Below are 22,368 nucleotides of genomic sequence, written 5' to 3'. Positions count from 1 at the left end.
CATTCTATTTTGCAAAAACTCTGAGCCAGGGCTTGGACTCCCAGTTAGAACTCTGTTTCAAAGCAGCAGAAGATGCCAAGACAGTCTCTCCTAAGCTCTGACCCGATAGGCAAATGTTTTCTATCAGTGCCACACCTGGCCAGGGGCTAGATACACACCTCTTGGCCCAGCAGAGAATGGCAGGGCTGGAGAGGCAGACGTTAAAGATTACACCAAAGGAGAAGAGAGAGAAGGCGGAGCATCAGGCAAGGAGTGTCTACACCCCTTGGTACCAGGGAGCTGGAGGAGGGTGCCGGAGCCCTTCTTTTCCCCCAGGGAGACATCAGACATAGACTCACAACCAAACTCGCATCTGTATAGGAATATCCCTACGGGCAGAAGTGGTAGAGTTCCTGACGTGGAAACGGTGGGCAGGGAGGTCAATGAGAGAGGGGGTAGAATGAGGGGCTGAGCGCCTTGGGTGCAGCCAGATTCAGGGTCAAGTCTTTGACCTGGGCTCAGAAACATCAAAAACCTAGTCTTCCCTGGCAACCCAGAACCCAGAAATGCTAGTGCTGGGCCTGCCTGCAGGCTACTAGCTCTCATACCCCCCCACCCCCACCTCAAGCAAGAGGAAAAACTCAGATGGCTCCAGAACTTTGTGAACCAGTCATATCTCCATCTGACTACTTAGAATTGTCCCCAGATAACATGGACCAGTCACATTTCAGTATCTCCGTTTTCATGAATCCAACATGTCCTAGCATCACCACTTGGAATCTTTCTGGACACGAGGGACAAATGGAGCCCCAACCGAACACTTTCTATGGACTAAGTGAACCCCCACCTTCTCAGTGTGAGCCAGGTATTCTGCCCTTCATCCAGTACTACAAACCATCCAAGCTAATGGGTTTTCTCTTTCGTGTTGCGCTCTTCTGCTGTGTATTGGGTACGATGCAGAGGAGGAAAGCTCGGCCTTTCATGCTCACCTAACTTCTACTACTCATGGCTACATAGTTGGTGAGCCTGGGAACCCTTTGGTCTCAGGCTCTGGAGAATCCAGGACTTTCCTGTTCTGAGAAAGGAAAAGAGGGAAGTGGTTAATGCATCACCCTAGGTTCCCCGTCAGCTTGGCTCAGCAAGGAGTATGGTCATGTAACCTTCGCGTGGCAGGACTGACAAAAGCCCAACAAACTGGTCTGCAGAGCTGGGCTTAAAGAGATGGGGAATTCTTGTGTAACCTCAGCAGGAAAAAACAAGCATTACCATGGCTCCAACATTTCTACACCAACAAATGCAGTTATGCTCCCATAATGTTAGGAGGTAGCAGGCAAGTAGGGGAGAAAATGGGCAGGGAGAAAAGGGAGTCTCTGAGAGCAGAGAATTAGGGGCAGGCATGGATAGCAAGGGGGTCCTGGGGAGACTAGGTTTTCAAAGAGCAACGATCAGACTTGGAAGTGGACACAATGACTCCACGGGCAGCAACAGTAATAAAAAGAGCACACTAGATTGGAACTTTACAAGACATGAGTTCTAATCCTGAACCTGTCACTAACCAATTGCCTGAGCTCAGGCAACTCATTCCACCTGTCTGTGCCTCCGTTTGTGCGTTTGTAAAACAGAGATAATATGGCTATTTATCCCAGGGATTGGAGGAGAGCCTACAAAGCATTCTGAAGAGTTACAAGCATCATTCTCTCATCTGGTGTTATTTTTCACATCTGGCTTCAGGTCCTCTGGTCCCTTTCCAGCCTCTGTCTGGTTGTAACCTCTCGGGAACCTGCATGACTTGCCCAGGACCACCTGGCACGTGAAATGCAAGTCCATTCCCCTAGCCCTCCCCCAGACGCTGGCTTTGAGGCAGCCCCCTCTGTGGGGACTGGTGTGTGGGTTTGTGGGGCATCTCCATTTTTTAAAAGATTTTATTTATTTATTGGACACAGAGAGAGAGCTTGTGCACGCACAAGCAGGGGGAGCAGCAGGCAGAGGGAGAGGGAGAAGCAGGCTCCCTGCAGAGCAGGGAGCCAGGCAGGATGCGGGGTTCCATCCCAAGACCCTGGGATCATGACCTGAGCCGAAGGCAGCCGCCTGACTGAGCCACTCAGGTGCCTCTGGGGCATCTCCACTTTAAAAAACAAAGAGATGATGAAAAAAAAAAAAAGCAGCAGCAGCAAAGGGAGCCTCCAGTTTGGCCATGACTGTGTACCCCAAATAATCTCTCCTTCCTCAAACCCTGGCTCTTGCTGGCCGGGGCTGGGCGGGGGGGGGGGGGGGGGACACACAATCAGACAGTATGCATGTGTGTGTGTGGGTGGCACAGAGAGAATTACCTGTCTAGCTATGTAAGAGAAAGCTTCCCTTTCCCCAGGTTTCACCATGCTTCTCAAACTTAAATTCCAATCACCTGTTATAATGCAAATTCTGATTCAATAGGCCTGGGAAGTGGGTTGGCTAAGTCCTGCGGTTCCTTCCATCTCAGGCAATGGTGGTCCTGGACCTCATTCCAAGTAACAGGGCTGCAGCTTACCCACCACCACGTCCAGCTCTGACACCTTTGGCCCAAAAGGTAAGCCTGGGTGGGGTGGGGGTCACGCCAGGCTCTGTGTGTGTGTGTGTGTGTGTGTGTGTGTGTGTCCACCTCTGTGTGTTGTGCCCTGAACGAGCTCTTTCCTGTCATGTGGACACGAGGCTGATGCTGAGGCCCTCACACAGAGCAAACGAACCCCTGCGCTAAACCAAAGCCCTCCTGACAGAAGCAAACCCCAGAGACACGCAGCTTCCTCTCCGGGAGTAGCAAGCTTGATGGGAGGCCGCTGGGTCCTAATCCTCTCCTCCTCCTTCTCCTCCGGGTCCTGCCCCACACCAGGGGACTCACTCACCACCTTGAAGTCTTCAGCGCTGCAGACCTCCCCCCGGAAGTGGCAGGAGAGCAGCATGTCTCGAATGTCATGCCCTGCACGGTCGTAGAACTCCCTCATGTTGAAGGGCTTGGGCTTGAAGCTGCGGAAGTTGGCCTTGTCCTGCAGGATCTCCAGCTGCTTCTCATCTGCCATCTGTGTGTCCGGTATCTCATACCTGGAGCCCAGGGGCGAGCGGCGAGTGGATCAGCATGACCTTCCGTCCCTGCCTCCGTTTGGCCTCCAGGGTCCCATACCCAACCTTGGCGGGGGAGGAGGAGGGGGAGGGAGGCAGGGAGGAGGGCAGCCATCAGCCCCGGGGATCAGGCCTGGGCACAGGCACAGGAGAGCTGGGTGTGTCCAGAGGACCGGCCCATGGGGTCTGAGAAGACAGTAGGATCTGCAGTAGCTGCATGGGTAATACGGGAGCGGTGGGCAGAGAGATCAAGGCAAGACCTGTCTTGTGTACTACAGTCTCCATCCTTTAAAGATGGTCTGCCCCCATCCCTCCAGTGAGGAGATCAAGACAGTGCCACGAGGGTGGCAAAGATCACTCCAGAGGGGCTGCTGATGTCTCACAGCTCAGGCTGGGTAGGGGCCGAGCTGTTCGGAACTATGCTGGAATCAGAGACTGGGTGCCCTTAACCGCATTGCTCATCAGTACCCCAATTCCTTTGCTGTGAGTGGCAAGTTTGGGGGGGGCCTGGGAGACAGGGTGGTTCTGGGGTCTACGGTGGGTTTCAAGAGGCAAGCACCCTGATGGGGGTAACCAGGAGCTGGGATGCATGCAACTCCTCCGGCCCAGCTAGCAGCGGGGGCGGGGGGGGGGGGAGAGCCGCCCACCTGTTGTTAAGCAGGGCCAGCAGCTCCCCAGCGTGGTACAGGTCATTCTTGGAGACCTGGCTAAAGCGGAACTCGTTGAGATTGCACAGCGTGACGGCGGGGAAGGTGAGCTGGGAGGCAGCCACCTCATCGAGCTTGGTGACGTGGTGGTAGTGAAAGTAGTACTGCACTCGCTCCGTGCACACACACAGCAGCACAGCCAGTGAGCCCAGGAAGCATAGGGCCCAGAGCGCCCGCTTCAGAGACAGCCGTTCGTAGGAGAAGATGTGGGCCAGGCCGTGCAGCGTGGAGCTGCTGGCGAAGGCCTGGATGCTCACCGGCTGGACGCCACCCACCTCCTCCTCCTCGGCCTTCAGTTCCATCCTGACCAAGGGGATCCTGGGGAAGGGGGGGAATCTGTTATTGCCCTGAGATAAGGGGACACATGGGGGTCCCCGCAGACGCGTCCATTCGGAATCCCCATCACCAGAGGTCACTGCCTCTGGGGCAGGTGACTTCCCTCGTGGGTGAGCCCAGAGGCGGCTGACCAAGGGACACACTCCTAGAAAAGGGTTCCTCCAAAGGCAGGGGCTCTGGGGTCAGCTTGGGCCAAGAGAGTGCTCCCCCAGAAAAGCTTCCCAGGCCAGGGGAGACCCCAGATGTAGTCAGCCAAAAGCGAGAGGGAAGTCTCAATATTTCCACAGACAGGCACAGGAGTTCCCTCCAGATGTGGGGTCACTCTGGGACAGGAGTGTCCACCCCATCCCGGAGACGAAAACTCCCCCAGACGGACAGAGCCCAGGGTCAGGAGCTCCTGGCCAAGGGTGTCCCCAGGACTGGGCTTCCACCCGGGTAAGCTAAACCTGGGCTAACCCCCCCCCCAGGGAGGTGGGGAGCGGCCCAGCCCGAGTCCTCACCTGCGGGCGTCTCCAGTTCTCCTAACGGCGCAGGCTGTGTCTATGTTTGGGGTGGGGGGTGGAGGGTGGAGGGCAGCCCGAGATGGATGCATGGGGGGGGCGCGGTTCCCTATGACAGCTAGCTGTCCCCGCCCCGGACGCAACCCCCCTCCAGTCCAGCTTCTCGACGCAGCCAGATCCCCTGCTCGGCCCCCGCCCCCCTCCCCAGCCACCGAGCCGCCCCAGCAGCTGGGGAAAGCGAGAGGGGAGGAAAGTCCTGGCTTCGGGGAGCTGGGGAGTCCCGCAGCCAAAAGCGGGGTATCGGAGACCCACCTGAGGGGGCTTCGGGAACCCGGCAAGCGGCGGCGGGTCCTGGGGCGCGGGGCCGGACGCGGGCTCAGCGCCGAGTCGCGGAGGGGCTCATGGCCCGGAGCGGGAGCCCGCGGCTGCCGCGGCACGCCGCGCAGAGCCCTGCAGGGAGCGGCCCGCCCGGCCCGGCTCGGCTCGGCTCCGTCCGCTCGCCCGCGCGCGCTCGCTCGCTCGCCGGCCTCCGCTCGGTCCGCCCGGGCTCGGCGCGGTGCGCGGTGCTCTCAGCCCCGGGATCTGCAGGGATCCATCGTCCGGCCGGGAGGCGGCGGGAGGGAAGGCGGAGGGGGAGGGGAGAGGGTGCGCGTGCGCGCCTACGAGTGTCTGCGAGGGTGTCTCTGGGCCGGTGTGCGCGCGGGGCCCCCGGACGCGGGAGCGGGACCGAGGGCTCCCCCCGCTGCCTCGCCCCCTCCTCCCGGCCGCTCTCGGCGGCTCTGCCTGCCTCCGGTCCGGGAGCCGTCTCCCTGCCTGCGAGGCCCTATGGCTTGTGTGTGTGACTATGTGTGGTGTGTGTGTGCGCGCGCGCGCCCCCGCGCGCGAGAGGGAGGGAGTCTGCCCCCAGCGTCCCCCTCCCCGCGCTGTCTCCTTCGGATCGATGCTCCTGCCTCTTGCTGCTGCTTCCTCTGGTGGCACACGCGTGCGCGCGCGCACACACACACACACACACGCACCCGCGCGCGCGAGCTCCAAGTCACACTTGACTGATTCAAGCACTTGCTGGTGTGGAGACACAGACACACGTAAGACCAGAGTCACACTACGCCACTCACAGTCACACACACACACACACACACACACACACACACACCCCGACTCCACACATCCCAGAGGCCTGGCCTACAGGGTAGGCTCTCAGGAGCTTACACCGATTCACCTGTTCTTATCCCTGCTCCCACCTATGTGTGACATGTACACACATGTACATATGTAAACAAACATACAGCTTGGCTGTTCAAACCCCATCCTTGTAGCCTTGGGCTTGCCTTTAGAGGGTGGCATGTTTGCAGCCCCTCACTGCCAAACCTCTCAAGAAGGAGCATAGAGAAAGAGATAGGCAGAGGTCAAGGGAATTTGGACAGAAGTCAAGAAGCAGGGAAAGGGAAGGGGGTGGCATGAGGTGGGAAGGGGGAGGTTTAGGAGGGTGGGGATGGACAGGATGAGGAAAGGATGGAAAGAGGAACTGTACTCAGGAATTCTGGGGCACGAAGCCCAGGCCTGGGGGCTGCTCCTACAGCTCTCACTTCTCTCCTTCTCTCTCTCCCTCCCTTCTCCTCTCTGAGAGGCCTTGGGGGGCCCTCCCTATCCAATTAACAGAGAAGGAGCAATCAAAGGGAAGTTGTTAATTTGCTGATGCTCATTAGGGGCTCTTAGCACGGAGACTGTTGAGGTTTGATGGTGTCAGATGATGAGGAGGGGGGTGTGGGGGACCAGAATTCTATCTCTAGCAACTCCTTCAATCCACTTGCAGGCTGGCACAGCTCTGGCAGAAGGAAGGTGAGAGGTGTGTTCCCAGGGCTTTAAGTGAGAAGAATGAACCTGTAATGAGAAGAGTCTGGCAAATGGTAAGAAGTTGGATGAGAAGTTGTGAGGTGTTGGGGGCAGGGGTATGTGAGAAACCAGAGAAGGGAGCTAGAGATCCTTAGAGGGAGAGTGGGCTTAAGAGCCCAGGAGGGAGAGTGGGATCCTTTTACTAGGGGCCTGCTTATGGTGCTGCCAAAGGGAAGGGAGGATCTTGGGTTCTGGTCTTGAGTTGGGGAGCTGTCCAGCAGCACCAGAGTGCTGGAGGGCTGCCATATCCCTGGGTAGCCACTGGGTGGCAGCACTATTCCAGATACTTAGAATCAACCCAAGGGGGCATTTGGGAGTGGGAATTTGGCCCCAAACAGGGACCCGGGGGTGGGGGTGGGGGTGGGGGGAGGGGGAGCATGGGGCAGGATTCTTGAATTCCAAGTGTCTCTGGGGAGGGGAGGACCATCTTGGAGCATCTGTGATTCCCATAACTCCCCACCCTCACGGGTTGAGCGACACATGGAAGTTTCCTCAAATGGCTGCAAATTGCTTCAGTCACCTGGGATGTTATTGAGGGAGCAGCGGGGGTGGAAGGAAGGTGATGAGGTGAGGTGGAGGCAGACAAGGACTAATCAAGGCCAACGAGCAGCCTCAAGAGTCTGAGGAAGATGAAAGTTGTGAATCAGGTAATCTCAGCTTCCAGAACTGGCCCTGCCATTCATTAGCACGGGCAGGTCTGTTGACCTCTCTGAGCTGAGTTTCCTCATCTGTAAGATGGGGATAATATTTATTTCACAGGAATTTCTCAGTATTATATAAGCTAATGCATAGAAAGTGCTAGCACAGCAGCTTGTACCTAGTGAATACCCAATAACTATTATTAGTAGTATTAACGTTCAGATCCAGATAAAAACACAAGTGCAGCCAAATCAGGGCCGAATCTGAGAGTGGTTCTCAGCCCAGGCTGCACATTTGAATCACCTGGGAAGCTTTTTAAAGTGATGCTGTGGCCCCACCTTAGTCCAGTTAAATCAGAGTCTCTGACTGTGGGGCTCAGATTTCCCACCTTTTCAAGACCTCTAATATGTAGCAGCCAGTCTTGAGAAACCTTGATCTTGAGAATCCACAGGTCTGAATCTAGGCTTCAGTATAGTTCCTTGTATGACAGGCCCAGCCTCAGAAGTTCTTTCTTTTTTGTTTTTTAAAGATTTTATTTATTTGAGGGGCGCCTGGGTGGCTCAGTCGTTAAGCGTCTGCCTTCAGCCCAGGGTGTGATCCCAGAGTCCTGGGAGCGAGCCCCACATCAGGCTCCTCCGTTGGGAGCCTGCTTCTTCCTCTCCCACTCCCCCTGCTTGTGTTCCCTCTCTCGCTGGCTGTCTCCCTCTCTGTCAAATAAATAAATAAAATCTTTTAAAAAATAAAATAAAATAAAGATTTTATTTATTTGAGAGAGAACAGGCACCTGGGTGGCTCAGTTGGTTGGGCGGTTGGGGGTCTGGCTTCAGCTCAGGTCATGATCTCAGGGTCCTGGGATGGAGCCCCGCGTCTCAGCAGGGAGCCCACTTCTCTCTCTTCCTCTGCCTGCCGCTCCCCCTGCTCCTGTGTGTGCTCTCTCTCTCAAATAAAAAAAAAATCTTAAAAAAAGAGAGAGAGAAAGAGTACACACGAGCAGGGGTGGGGATTGGGGGAAGGCCAGAGGGAGAAGCAGACTCCCTGCTGAGCAGGGAGCCAAGGCAGGCCTCAATGGGGGGGTGGGGCTCATCCCAGGACCCAGGGATCAGGACCTGAGCCCAAGGCAGATGCTTAGCCAGCTGAGCCACCAGTTCTTTCTTATGCACAAGCCACGTGCATCATGTTATTGTTTCCTCTTCACTGAGCTGAGATGGAGTCCTCACACAACCCCCCATCCCTGCCCTGTACATCTCAGCAAACCTACACTGTGTCAAACCCCAGGACTGGCCCTGGGGATGCGGTGAGGAGTGGCATGTCTTCAAAATTTCCCAGTGTCAAAGGAGAGAGGAATGTGTTGACAAGTGCCTCTAGTGCAAAGGCCAGGAGGGAAAGTGAGGGATGGGCCAGGGCCGCTGGCAGAGAGTGGCAGAGGAGCAAGTCATACTGACAGGGGTTTGGGCTGCAGGGATGAGGAAAAGGGGAAGTCAGCTTCAGCAAGATGACACTTGAGGGATCCAAGGACTGTGATCAGTGTCCCACTGCTCCTTTCTGCTTCTCTGGACTCTCCTTCCTCTAATGCAGGATGTGACAGGTTCTAGCTCCTTCAGCCTCCTCCCAGTCCCTTGCCCACACTTCTCTCCTCTCTGGCTCCTATAGTCCCTGGACCTCAGTGCCCTTTCTCCCCTGGGGCTGAGAGAAAAGTAGGCCTGGAAATACTCTTCCCTCTACTGGCATGCGACATCTGGCCAGGACCCCCTCCCCAACCCCCCAACCCCCCTACCCCTGCCACCGGAGCTTTGGCATTCTGCTGACCTGGGATTCAAATTCCACCTCTGTCACACCAGTGCTGTGTGATTATGGACAAGTTGCTTCACCTGTCTGAGCCTCACTGTTTCAATAAACTGTAAGATTTGGCTAAAGCTCACAATGATGAAATAATGTGTGCCTAGCAAACAGTAGGTGTTCCATCAATAGTAGCAAGTATTATTTTCATCCCTGAGAGGCTGATGGGGGCAAATTCCCCATGGACACTTCCTTTGCAGATGGCCCCATCTGCTCTAGGTACTGAAGCACCCTCCAGCCTCTCACAGACAAGGGGGAAGGGAGGAGGGCAAAGAGGGGGGCGAAGCCCCCTGGGACTCCCAGGCAGCTCTTCTCTGCTCCCCCATGCGTGAAATCACACAAGCCCCAATCTGTCTGCACCCACTTCATCTGCCAGCTCAGCAAATGCAGAGACAATTAAGGAGTTAATTAGCAGGCGGCTGGGAAGGGGCTGTGGACCTAGGGCTGATGGGACCCATCAACACACCCCTCCCTCTCCCCTCTGGGCTCCATGTTGCCCCTGTGATCCTCATTTTCCCCTCTGCTTTCTCTTTTCTGGTCCGAATGCTCCTCTTACCTTCCTAGCTCATTTCTCTGTTACCCTCGCCTTTTCCCCCCAGCCCCATGCTGTCTTCCTCTCTTCCTCCCTGGTCCTGTCTCTGATCTCTCTCCTCCCCCATTTAGCTTGCCCTCCCTTTCCCAGCCAAGTCACTGCCTCTTCCATCCTTCAGAGCTCACCCTTCTCCCCATGTCCTCCTCTTATTCAGGCCCCACTTCACTCTCCACCCCTTCTCCCTCTGCCCTCATCACCCCTCCCTCTCCAACTTGAATGTAGGTCTCAGAGAATGTGGCGTGTTCGCTCATTTGGAGTGCTCCAGGGCTCCAGGAGTCAGGGTTCAAGGTCACCTGCCAGACTGGGTCCCCACTTCTGTGATTTGAAGAGGTCCCCTCTGGTCCTTACCTTCTCCCAGCACCTCTCACTCCAGCACCTCTCACTCCGGAGTATCTCTTTCCTGTGCCAGTGCCTCTCTGGGGGCTCTCTCCCCAAACTGCTCCTGCTGACATTCTCAGGGTCTTGGCAGTTCTTGTGCACATCCAGGACCATGCTGGACCCTTCTTTTTTCTCCCTTCCTCCCCAGGGAAGGGGCCAGCAGATGGGCACCTTTCTTCCATCATACACCCCAGTTTGTGTGTCATCATGACACTCGGGGAGTCACGGCTTCAGAAGAAAGGGATGATTAAAGAGAAAACAGAGAGTGGAGAGACGGAGAAAGGCAGAGTGCAAGGGAGAGGTGGAGAAATTGGGGCCAAGGCAGAGATTAAGAGGGCAGACGTGGTGGGGAAAGGAGGAGGAGGGAAGGAAGATTGAGGCGAGAGAAAGGATGAGGAGAGAAGGTGGTAATAGAGACTGAAAGATTGGGAAGAGACTGCTAAGGTCCCTTCCCTGCTTTAAAATTCTGGGTCTTTGAAGAGTGAACAAAGGAGAAACAAAAGACCCACAGAGTGTCTGGGCCTTTTCCTCTTCCAGGAAACTTCCCTGGTTAATCCCTCACCCTAGCACTGACCTCCCATTCCCTGGGGCACCAGCTGCCTTGGTGTCTGTTCTGTGAGCTCCGGCTGCCCTGACAGCAGGTCTGTCCTGTGTCATTCCCTCGTACCCCCTCCTCAAGGTGAAGTGCTTCACCGGAGTGGGTAGTAGCTGTCTAGACCTCCACGGGAGGGAAGGGGAAAGGGTTGTGGACAAGGCAGATGGAAGTGAGGGGATGACTGGGCTCCACCCGCACTCAGTCAGTCCCCTGGATCCTGGCTACCTTGAGGGCAGGGACTGCGTCTGCAGCTCCAGGAGGCCAGGACCGGGCCCTGGCCTGGCACTTCGAGCTGCTCAAAAGTGTTTGGTGAGTTGCATCAATGAGGAGTATCCCTGGGGCCAGAGCTGGGTCTGAGGGTCCCCTGGGCTTGGGGATATCCTCTATCCTCTGCATCAGTCGGCCCTGTGGGGCGCGTATGTCTCTGAGCTGTCCCTCTGCTGAGCACAATCCTCCCCACCCCAGGAGGACCCTTCTACAACCCATGGCTTCCCCATGGACCCTCCTCCCACCTTACCCAGGCCCCTCTGGAAGGCGCAATCTCAGCGCTCAGGGCAGCCTTTGAGCCGGAGGAGGCAGTGCCGGTGAATAATTCATGGGGCTGGGAGGCCCTTATCTCCCAGGCCGGCCCCACCCGGGGCCCCTGCGCCGGGCTGCTGTCCCGCGGCTCCCCGCTTTATCTCGACGCCCAGCTTGTAATGCAGCCCGCCATATCACAGGCAGAAGGGGAGATTAATTTTCTGGTTTTGCATGGGCGGGGAGGAGGAGGGGGTGTGGGGAGGTGCCGGGGAGCAGAAGCTGGGATCTTTCCGATTTCAGACTCCAGCGGCTTAATCCTCTCCCAGGCCTGCAGGAAGGGGAGGAAGAGGGTGTTGCAAGCCAAATTTCATCATCAGCGGCAGCCCCAACAGAGGGAGGAGGAGGCGAGGGGCAAACAGAAGGGAGAAGCAGGGCTCTGGCGCAGAAAAGGGAGTTGTTTGGAAACAGGGTAAAAGGCAGTCCTCTCAGCCTGGGCTTACAGACTGCTCGGCTTGTCAGGAGAAGAGAGCCGGGCACGTGGGGCGCACGTGTGGGCACACACATGTGTACACATGGAAGTTCCGGGCCCACGGGCGTACCTCTTAGGGAAGTGGCACCAGCACTGGTGTCTGTCACACCTCACACGGGGCCTGGCACGCAAGAGTCCAAAAACAATGTTGACTGACTGAGGGGTTGACTGTCTGGGAGAACACTGGTGAACTGAGCGGATAGAGCTCCACATGCTCCTGGAACGTGGCTCTGCCATTTTTCATCCGCTCCACGGGCCCCAGCACACACAGGCTGCGGGCTCCTTCGGTGTCCTGTGTCTCTATGGTCTACATAGGCCAGCGAGGGTGAGGACACTGGCCTGGGGAGCCTGGAGGTCCCTGCAGCTTCTGCTTAGATGACACAACCACCCCGAGCTAGAGGACTCTAACACCTGTTCACTGAGCGCTTATTACGCGCCAGGACCTGGGCAGGGCAGCCCTGTGCTCCCCAAGATCAATATTAGAAGCGAGTCTCACCTTCAAGGAGCTTATGGACCAACTGGGAGGACCAGACACATAAGGAAGATGTGATGCACGACAGAATGTGATGTTTGCCATGAAAGAACTATTAATCAAGTGCTCCAAGGAGGAAGAGAATGGACGATGACCAAGAAAATGTCCTGGAGGATGGAGCATTTGAGATGGGTTTTGAAGCATGGGTAGGAGTTCGAATTAGCCATAATGGCTTAGGAAGGAGGCAAGGCATTTTAGGAGGAGGAAGAAATGGGAGAAATGATCATAGAGGATGAGGGTGAAGCAAATAGATAGTAACCTTGTCTGGTGGGTGAGGGGGAATCGTGAGAGCCAAGGCTGGGAAGCAGGCAGAGGTGAGGACATGAAGGTTCTTGACATATGGAAGGAGCTTGCATTTGTCTGGGGTCATTGGAGAGCAACTGCAGGCTCTTGAGCAGGATTAAAGTGGTATGGGGGGAAGATAAAGATAGCCAACATTATTGAGCTGTTGCACACTGGGTATTGTTCTAAGTGCTAGGGAAGCAATTCTCTCATTTAATCCTCACAGCTACCCTCTAAGTAGGTAGTAATATTATCCCATTTTATAGATGAGCAAATGGGGTCACAGAAGTCTTGGCAAGAGGATGGGAATTAATTGAAGAAAGCAGGAATCACAGATGGGAAGTTTAGGATGATAAATTCTTTAATGTCTCAAGCACTTTTGGGCATGGAGGGGAATACTCATTATTTTTTTCTACTTTGATGTCCAGTTTATTAATCTTTATTCAATTATTAACATTCCTCTAAATATTCTCATGCCACTTATGCAGCCAATAAATCAAAAACTTATGAATTTGGCAAATTGTATTTCCCCAAATATTTAAACATCGACTGCAAGTGAAATTAATTAAACTCTTCATAAATCAGGTTTTCTTAAAAACTCGCAACATCTTAAAGCGCAGACAAAACAAACAATATTACTGGGCGCTGGGGTGGCTCAGTCTGTTAAGTGTCTGCCTTCAGGTCAGGATCCCAGGGTCCTGGGATGGAGTCTTGCATCCCGCATGAGGCTCCCTGCTCAGCGGGGAGTCTGCTTCTCCCTCTGCCCCTCCCCCCACTTGTGCTCTCTCTTTCTCTCTCTCAATCTCAAAAATAAATAAAATTAAAAAAAAAACAATATTACAATGATCACCCCCCCAAAAGCCCATTACAAAAACAGTATCTTGAATTTAAATTTCTTTGCTCAATATTTGTAATATTATTTTCTTCATTCTTATTCTCTTTTCTTCCTGGGATAGGATTTTTCTGACTTAACCTAGAAAGTCAAGGTTTACCTGCTCCAGCAGGCTGAGGGTGCAGATTGAGTTGCCTGGAGTTGATCTGGGACCAGGCACAAGGTCCTGTCTGGGTGGGGCTTCCGTAGAGATTCTCCTGGACTTCATTATGCAGCCCTTCACCTATTCCATCAGGAACGGTCCTCTTTATGCTTGGACCAATCACAGATTCTGAATTTCTGTGTGTGACCTTAATCTTTTCCCCAGAATGATTCTACTTCTGAGTGCCTTATCTTTACAGTACAGCCCACTGTGTTCTGAGTGGGGCCTGGTCTGGTTCAGCTAAGTCTAAGCCCTTGGTCAATTGGTTAACCGGAACTACAGCCTTCCCTTCTCTGCTGCTACGACCTGCACTATTGTGAACTAGGGCACTGAAGCAAGGGTCTAAGACGAGGCATTAAAGGCTTGAATTAAAGCAGTGGCAATGGAAATAAAAAGGAAAGGACAGTTTTCAGAGACTCTGTGAAGGCAAAATTGACTTCTATTAAATGGAAGAGAATAGTTCACCTCATAGAATCAAATAAAAATACATGAGAAGGTCCTTTGTGGCGTATAAGAACCGCTAAATCCGAGTTGTTTTTGCTTTTGTTATTATGTTACCATTATGAGACGGCCAAGGACAAAGCCTTAGGGAGTTCACCCAAATTTAAGGGGCGTGCAGCAGGACCAGAGGCAGGAAAGGAGGCTTGAAGAGAAAGGGAACTGAGGAAGATCGGTCAAAGAGAAGAACCAGGAGAGAGAGGGGGTCATGCAGACCAAGCACGTGGGAAGCATGAGCACGGTCAGGAGTATCTTCCAGAGGCCCAGGAGGGAAGAGGCTAAGGTCTGAACTAGGGTGGGGACAATATGCGTGTGTTGGGAGGAAGAAAGGAAACAAAAGAGGTGAGTGGTATCTTAAGAGACAGAAGTGGCAGATGCGGACTGTCCGGACAGACTGATGAGGGCCAGAGGGGGAGTTGCAATTCTAAGGTCATGCACCTGGGGGTGGGGAGACTGGGCAGATGCAGGAAAGGAAAGTTGGGGTGGCCCGGGGTCCTATGGTACACAGAGTGAAGGCGCCCCACTATGACCAGGTTTGACTATCCTTTGCAAACAGACACTATTCTGTCAGTCACATGGCCCTTGGTCTTCTAGCCTGGTCATCATCCACTCAACCTCTACCATTCTCATGGGAATTTGAATCAGAGAAGTTCAGAACTGGCAGGGTGTTCAGAGGTCATCTGATCTACCCTCCACATTCAACTACCACCATTAAACAGATGAGGACATTGAGCAGAAGAAGCATGGTTAGTGAGTGACAAATCTGGGATTGGAATCCTGGTCTTTTTCCTCCCAATCTAATATACTTTACCCTTGTCACTCAACCCGATGGTTCTACTTCAAGAGGACTTGGGTCCATGGCACCCAATATCACCTGTCTGCTTAAAGAGACTTTTCCAGATAATAGGCTTTATGTTGGCTTACGTGACCTAAAAACCTTGGCATTGGGGTGGGATTAGGGGGCTTAGTGATAGTCATGGAAGGTATGAGACATCAGAAGGGATGAGCCTCTTCCGTGCTTGTCAAAGAACAGAGGTAATATTGGGGGGATTTTAAGAAATAGCAAGTAGTCAAAAGTGGGGAAAGATTAGAGGAAGGAGCTAGAGGCAGGGGGATTGGAGAGGATGGACTAGCCTGAGCTTAGCAAAGCTCTAGCCTAAAGCCTATGTGAAGAATTGAGAGAGGGAAGATACAGTGATGGTGGTGGTGGGCTTTGTCCTATGGGAACGTGGATGTGAGGACACAGTGTAGGATTAGGGGGATGGCCTTATCTCACTTGTGAGAACTGCAGCCCAGCCCCCAAACTGGCAGCACCTCTCTGTCTCCCCTGGGCCTCTGACCACTCTCTTCTCCTTCCGTCCTTTGATTGCTGGTGGTAATTGCTCTCCATTTGGCCATTACTTAGCTCATTAATTGCCTACAGGAGAACATCAGCCTAGGGTGGGGGTGATTGGCAAAGAAAGCAATGGGGAGGGAGGACTCTAGGGGAATGGATATGGACCTGGACCTGGGATGGGGCTGGGGTGCAGGGGAGGAGAGTGGGTCTTGTATATCTGGCCCTAGTCAGCGGCACTCCTCTGCCCAGATCTAATTTGGAGGATTCACTTTTCAACTCTAATATGGACACGAATACTTTCACTCTCTGATACCCTACCATCCCGGATGCAATCATACTCTCCATCTTTCCTCCTCCACCATCATCATTACGATCATCACCATTGTAGTAGGCAGCCTTTAAGGTGACTCCCACTGGCCACTCCCAGTATTCATGCCCTTGTGTAATCCTATCCCCTCAAGTATGGGCTGTATTAGTGTTGGCGAGAACATGGAGAAAAAGGAATCCTCGAGCACTGTTGGTTGGAATGCAAGCTGGTGCAGCCACTGTAGAAAACAGTATGGAGTTTCCTCAAAAAGTTAAAAACAGAACTACTCTACGATCCAGTAATTGCACTACCTTTAACTGACTGAGCCATCCAAGTGCCCCCCTCACTCACCTCTACTTTAAACTCAAATGTGGATTCTCTCATGAGCACCACCCCCACAATCACCTCCGGCTGTAAATGTTTTCCTAACACCCAGTATGTACCAGACTCCCTGCAAGCCCCGAGAGTACAAAGAGGTAGGAGATAAGACCATAGTCTGGGCCCTCAGAGAATCAGTGGAGACTCTCTTGTGGGATCAGGACACATTCATAAAAAGCGAACAGTAAGTCAAGGAAGTCTATCCTTACTGCCACTTTGCATGGTAGGCAAGGCTTCACGGAGGCCTCGACGGATGGGTGAGATCTCGATAGGCAATGGGGGAGGCGAAGACATGAATCAGCCCGATGTGTCAGCAGAAAATAAAGTGAGATCTGGCCAGAGGGGAGAACCATGCAGGGGGCAGTGGGAAACGAAGCTGGAACCAGAAAAGAAGCACATGAAGGTACCATGCATTTGTGCAGGGCTCTACGCTTTCCAAAACATTCTCTGTGCTCAGTTGAGTAAGTAGTGCCATCCTCTTAAAGCCCTGCCCAGGTTCCCAGCTCAGCCAAAGGAACCAGGCCTGGGACTGAAGCTTCAAACCTTTTGCTCCAATCGGAGGCAGCATGGAATGATGTTGTCCAGCCCACCTGAGTCACAGTTCCTTCCAGCATATAAAAATGGGCAAGTTATCCAACCTTGTGTTGGTTACATCCCCTTCTCAAGCTGATGTAGAGACCAGATATCATATGAAAAACACTGCAGATGTTTCCAGGCAGCCTGGAGAGGAATATTAATCCCATCCCCTAGGCTCCCTGCGCGCTCTCCTGCCTAGTGCCTTGTCCATTTGCCTGGAAGCTGGGCAGAAGTCACCTCGTTTGCATCCACTGCACACCTCCAGGGGGCAGTTAGCCTATAAACACGAGGGTAGAAGGTTGGAAAGAGACACTTATTGACCAGCTACTTCTAAAACCTCCCCCTCCAGGATGTCTTTCAGGATTGGCCCGGGGGAGTCAACTCCTCAGTTCAGGCCCGTTTGACAAACAAAACAAAACAAAACAAAACACAACAAAACAAAAACCCGACATCCGACATCCGCCTTTTCCAGAGAAACTACTCCCTCTGCCCACTGGGGAGGGTGGGGCCCAGGGCCGTGATCCTAGAACTGGAAAGAACCCTCTAGAGCTTCTGGATGAAGCGCAAGCCCATCCTGGCCAGGGAACATACCAGGAATCCCCATGAACACGGAGACGACAACGCTACCACACTTGTTTGCGGTTTTCTTATCCTGAGGCTTTGTTGACTCTCATCACTGCCCTAGGACATAGATAGGCCTTACTACCTGCTTCATCTCCACTTCACAGATGAACAAATGCGAGCCCAAAGAGGTGAAGTGACGTGACCCAACACCACTGAAGTGGTGAATGGCTGAGCTGACCTCAGGATGCCAAATGCCATGTGGTCCCCCAACCCCACTCTGCCCCAGGCTCAGAGACGCTCAGTGACTTGCCTGAAGTCCCTCGTAGATGCAGCAGGGGGGCTAGAACCCAGGCCTCCTCTCCAGCCCCTAGAGCAGTGTTCTTTCTGCTCCATCACCCTGCACCGGGTAGAAAAACTGCTTCGGGGAAGCACAAGTTTGGCAATGGGAAGGGAGAACTGATGGGAGGGGAGGGGAGAGGAAGGGAGGGAAGCTGCAACCCTGCGGGTGACTGCGGAGGATGGGGTCGATATGGAGATGGGAGGGCTGGGACTCAGGGGTCCCCAGCTGGCTGGGCCTGGGACCAGCCCTCCCCACTCCATCAGGCCTGAGGCTGCAGGCTGCCAGTGTTCCTCCGCCAAGACCCCTGGAGAGCCCGAAATCAAATATTCCTCTTCCCCTGTTCAGGCAGCCTTATTGCCATTGACAGCAAATGTATTGCTCTAATCTTTTCTCATTTTGCCAAGATGGGCTCCATTCTGACCTCCCTCTCAGCCTTGAAGGCTTCACAGAGGCGGGAGGGATGCGCTGGGGTGGGAGGGAGGTGCAGGGGCTCGGCTGTAAATGGGGCAGCTGCAGTGATCCCAGATTTGATATGGCCTTGTCTCTCTAGAAGGCTAGAAGACTCAAAAATTGAGAGATGTCTGGGGGGAACCCATGACTGAGGGATCCCCCATGAAAGCAGATGGGAAAGGCTTGGTGGGCAACGGGGAAACAGGCCCTAGGGGCCCCAGGGAAGCAGACAGGCCTGGTGTGTGCGGGTGTTTGTCTACATACGCTTGTGCGTTGGAACCAAAACTCTAAGCTTGGGAGATGGTCCTGTTGAGATGGGGGAAGGCAGGGTGGGTGCACCCTCTCCGGAGTGACCGGCCTGCCCCGCCTGTCCTGCTGTCTACTCTGCTGTCCAGAGAAGCCTTGCCAATATGAATGCCCCCTTCTTTTCTGCCTCTCCTTCTGGTCTTTTCTGCTTAGATGAGCACAGCAAGCTTGGCACACCTCGGGAAGGTATTGTGGAAGGGCCAGAGGTGTGGGAGGGCAGAAGGAAAAAGGCTTGGGAGACATGCAGCCTGGGGGTCAGGGCTGGGACCCAGAGCCCAGGCAAGGGGGAAGAGGGGCCGTGTAGGGCAGAGTGGTTGTGGGAAGGAATTCACTGCTTAGAGCCAGCTGGGATACATAAGAGAGGAACCGAAGATGAGTGGAGCTTGGCCAGGAAGGAGAAGTGTTGGCCCATCTAGAGCAAGAGTAAGGCAGTAAGGGGTGAGGGTCCAGTGCTCTGGCCCAAGGGGGCTGGGGGCCCTGGGTCCTTCTTCATTTGTTCTGCTAAGATCAAGCCTGAGAGAGAGAGAGAGAGAAAGAGTCAGTCCTAGGGGGTGTAGAGTCTCTGTGTCCCATCACGGCGAGCACCTGTCTGTGTTTACCTTCAGGTGGCGCTGGAAAGTCTTCTGGACCCTGACAATTTGAGTATGACAGTCTCAGCCTCTGGGGTCTGTGTGTGGAAGCCCCCTTCTCTCTGGCCCTTGCCAGGGAGAAATCCCTGACTGGAGAGGCTGAGCTGGGTCAGAGCTCTGCCCAGGGTTCCGCAGGGCTGGGCTGGGCTGGGGGTGTGGTGAGAGTGGAGGGGGGTTGCTGGCCTCTCCTATCTTCCCCTCTTGCCCAGAGCTGCTGCCTCCTCTTCTCAAGCGAGAATGATTTCCCTTTTTATACAGAACGCCCTGCCTGACCTGACCTTCCTGTTCCTCTCTGATTGTCCTCAGCCTCACCTTCAGAAAGGCTTCCCTGCCTCCACGGGTCTTCATCCGTTCCCTGCACCCCTGAGCTGAGTGCCAAAGCCACTCGGGAGGGCCATCTGTGCCTTGTTTGGTACCTTTTGTCCCCTCAGTCCCCTTCCCTTGCCCCAGGATAGCTGAGGTGAAATGTGAGGACACTTCCACGTGGCAGGCTAGGAAATGGAGCTCCAGGTCCAACCAGAGGAGAATTACCGATCACTATGACAGGTGCATGCACAGTGTTAAGTGCCCTGGGACCCAGGTCACTGTCCCCTCTGGGTCCCTTACCTCCCCCAACTCTGGAGATACATCTCTCTTACAGAGCCTATATGTAACAGGTCTCAGCTGTGGTCTCTAGACCCAGGACTCGAACCTTGGTCCCACCCTCTCTCAGTTTGGCACAGCTGTCTGGCCTTTGGGCCTCAGTTTCCACACTGTACAGGGCTTCAGCGCCCCCTAGTGGTCTAAAGTCCATTCACGGTGCAGCTGTGTATGGTGATAGTTGCAAGGGCATTCAGAGGATACTTAGCCCAGAGGTTTCCAACCGTTTTAATTCCAAAAAAAATTTCCATGATCCTGACACGTTAACAGTCGTATTTTTTAAAAAAGATTTTATTTATTTATTTGACAGAGAGAGAGGCAGCCAGCAAGAGAAGGAACACAAGCAGGGGGAGTGGGAGAGGAAGAAGCAGGCTCCCAGCGGAGGAGCCCGATGTAGGACTCGATCCCAGGACTCCGGGATCACGCCCTGGGCCGAAGGCAGACGCTTAATGACTGAGCCACCCAGGTGCCCCAACAGTCGTATTTTTTAAGTAAACTCTACGCCCAATGTGGGGCTCACACTCATGACCCAAGATCAAGAGTTGTGCGCTCTCCGTCTGAGCCAGCCAGGTGTCCCAACAGTTGTATTTTTGATATCTGTTGGTTGAGAAAATACATAATGACTGAATTTTGGGCTGCATCATCAAAACTCATTTGTATTTTATTCTCCCCCAGCAATCACACAGTTACACATAGAGTTCCTCAGAGTCTTCAGGGGGTCAGGGGCCGAGTCTCCTGTGATCCCTCCACAGCCTCTACAGTTTGGGAACCACAGATTGAAACCACTCCTCAGGTCACAGATGATGAAACAAGCTAGAAGGGAAGAGATCTGTTTAAATTCACATAGCGAGTGAGGGTGTTGCACCATACTTGCTATGATTTACATAAATCTCTGGTCTTTTTAAAGAACCAGTTATTTTCCTCTCTCATTCCATAGCTATTGGAGCGCAGTGGTTCTCAAAGTGTGGTCCCCAGACTAGTAGCATCGGCATCGCCTGGAAATGTGTTAGAAACGCAAATTCTCAAGCCCCACCAAAGACCCAGTGAATCAGAAATTCTAATGGTGGGCAAAAAAAAAAAAAAATTCTAATGGTGGGACCCAGCAGTCTGTGTTTTAACAAGAACTCTGGAAGGGGTTCTAATGCACACCTACATCTGAAAACCACCGGTAGAGAGCAGGGACCTACTGAAGGTCAGGCACGTTGTCAGAGATGCGACAAAGTGGGGTCGAATGAGCTGTGGTCTCTGTTTTTCAGAGAGACTGGAATCTGGGGGAGTTGAGCTCAGTACAGTAACTACAGCCCTCCTCTAAGCAAGGCTCCTGGGTGCTTGGGAGAGGCCCTGGTGTGTTTCTGAAGGGGCCTTGGTTCTATTATGGTCTGATTTCGTTGGACACCTTATTCATTGTGAGAGGGTGATTCCTAGGCATGAAGTAGGGAAACGATGGATTGGGGAAGATTTGTTTTTGTTTTTGTTTTTGCTTTGATGAGAGGGAGAAGGATCATCAGAAGAAAGAGACAAGGGGCGCCTGGGTGGCTCAGTCAGTTAAGCCTCTGCCTTCCACTCAGGTCATGATCCCAGGGTCTTAGGATAAAGTCCTGTGTCAGGCCCCTGGGCTCCCTGCTCAGCAGGGAGTCTGCTTTTCCCTCTCCCTCTGTGCGTTCTCTCTCAAATAAATAAATAAATAAATAAATAAATAAATAAAGTCTTAAAAAATTGTCTAAAAAAAGATGAAAGAGACAAAAGAAACAGAGAGGAGGACAGGGAGACACACAATAATTGTAAGGGATACTCAGGAGCACTAACTATGTGCCAGGCAATGTGCTGAGAGTTTTGCAAACACTGTTTCATTGAATCCTCCCAACAGCCCTTCAGACTATCATTCTTATCCCCATTTAATAGATAGGGAAATAGAGGCACAGAGAAGTCAAGTTGCCCATCACACAGGTCAGAAGCGATGGAAGTAGACTTTGAAACCGGGCCGGTATAATCCCAGAGTTCACCCATTTAACTACTATACTTTGCTGCTTCTTTTAGAGAAATAGAAGTAAGGCTGATGGGGCATCCGGATGGCTCAGTCGGTGAAGTTTAAGTGGCTGCCTTCTGCTCAGGTCACCATCTCAAGGTCCTGGGATGGATGGGGCCTCCCCCTCAGCAGAGAGTCCGCTTCTCCTTCCGCCCCCACCCATGCTCTCTCTCTCATTTTCAAATAAATAAGTAAAATCTTAGTAATCCTGCCATTTGCTCAGAAACCTTCAACGGCTCACTAGTGCCTCGAGAATGAAATTGAACTTATTTGGCGCAGTATTCAAGGTCCCTCACACTGTAAAGTCAAAATTCTTTCCAGTTTTACCCCCACTCACCAAACAGGATCCTTGTACTTCCGCCACACTGGATCAACTCACTTCTCCGCTTTCTCTTAAAACTTCCGGACCACTTCACTTCCTACTCTCTTCCCCGTTGGGATCCTATCCAAACTTCAAAGCTCAGCTCAAATGCCTCTTCTTCCGGGCAGACTTTCCTGATCCTCAGCCAGAAGTGGGGCTGGCTCTCCCTGAACCCCAGAACACAATGCCCACCTCTGCACTTCTGCGCGCTTTGTACCCCCACCGCACCCCCACCTCCGTGCTTAGCACACTGCCTGGAACGCCGAAGTGCTCCCAGCATCTCGGCTTAATTGACAGGGAGAACATTTCTCGAATGCAGGTAGGGAGTGAGACCTCTAGAGACGGAGATCAGAGGAGAAGGCACGAGGAGACAGAAACCGAGACCGGCGGAAAGGATGAAGACGAACACCGGGATGTGATTAGACGGACCGCAGCCAGGGAGCGGGTCTCCCGTCGCCCCGCCGGGCCTTTTCCCACCGCCCGGGGACGCACGGTGACAGTTCCTCTGTCGCGA

General features: G+C 53.4%; 1 protein-coding gene across 1 annotated transcript in view; it reads right to left on the bottom strand.

The window, feature by feature from the left end:
• ASIC1 (acid sensing ion channel subunit 1) overlaps positions 1–22,009 on the bottom strand; it is a 41,126-nt gene extending 19,117 nt beyond the window's left edge. Inside the window, exons 1-3 of the mRNA XM_045801083.2 lie at positions 21,831–22,009; positions 3,720–4,097; positions 2,859–3,054 (exon numbers count right to left, since the gene is read on the bottom strand). Of these exons, the coding sequence (XP_045657039.1) occupies positions 2,859–3,054; positions 3,720–4,081 (558 nt within the window). The 5' untranslated portion in view covers positions 4,082–4,097; positions 21,831–22,009. The remainder of the gene's footprint in view (positions 1–2,858; positions 3,055–3,719; positions 4,098–21,830) is intronic.
• Positions 22,010–22,368: the final 359 nt, after the last annotated feature.

The sequence above is a fragment of the Ursus americanus genome, chromosome 25 (genome assembly GCF_024610735.1).
Source record: "Ursus americanus isolate L20-20 chromosome 25, mUrsAme1.1.p, whole genome shotgun sequence".
Classification (NCBI taxonomy): Eukaryota; Metazoa; Chordata; class Mammalia; order Carnivora; family Ursidae; genus Ursus; species Ursus americanus.
This window is presented reverse-complemented; position numbering and strand designations above follow the sequence as displayed.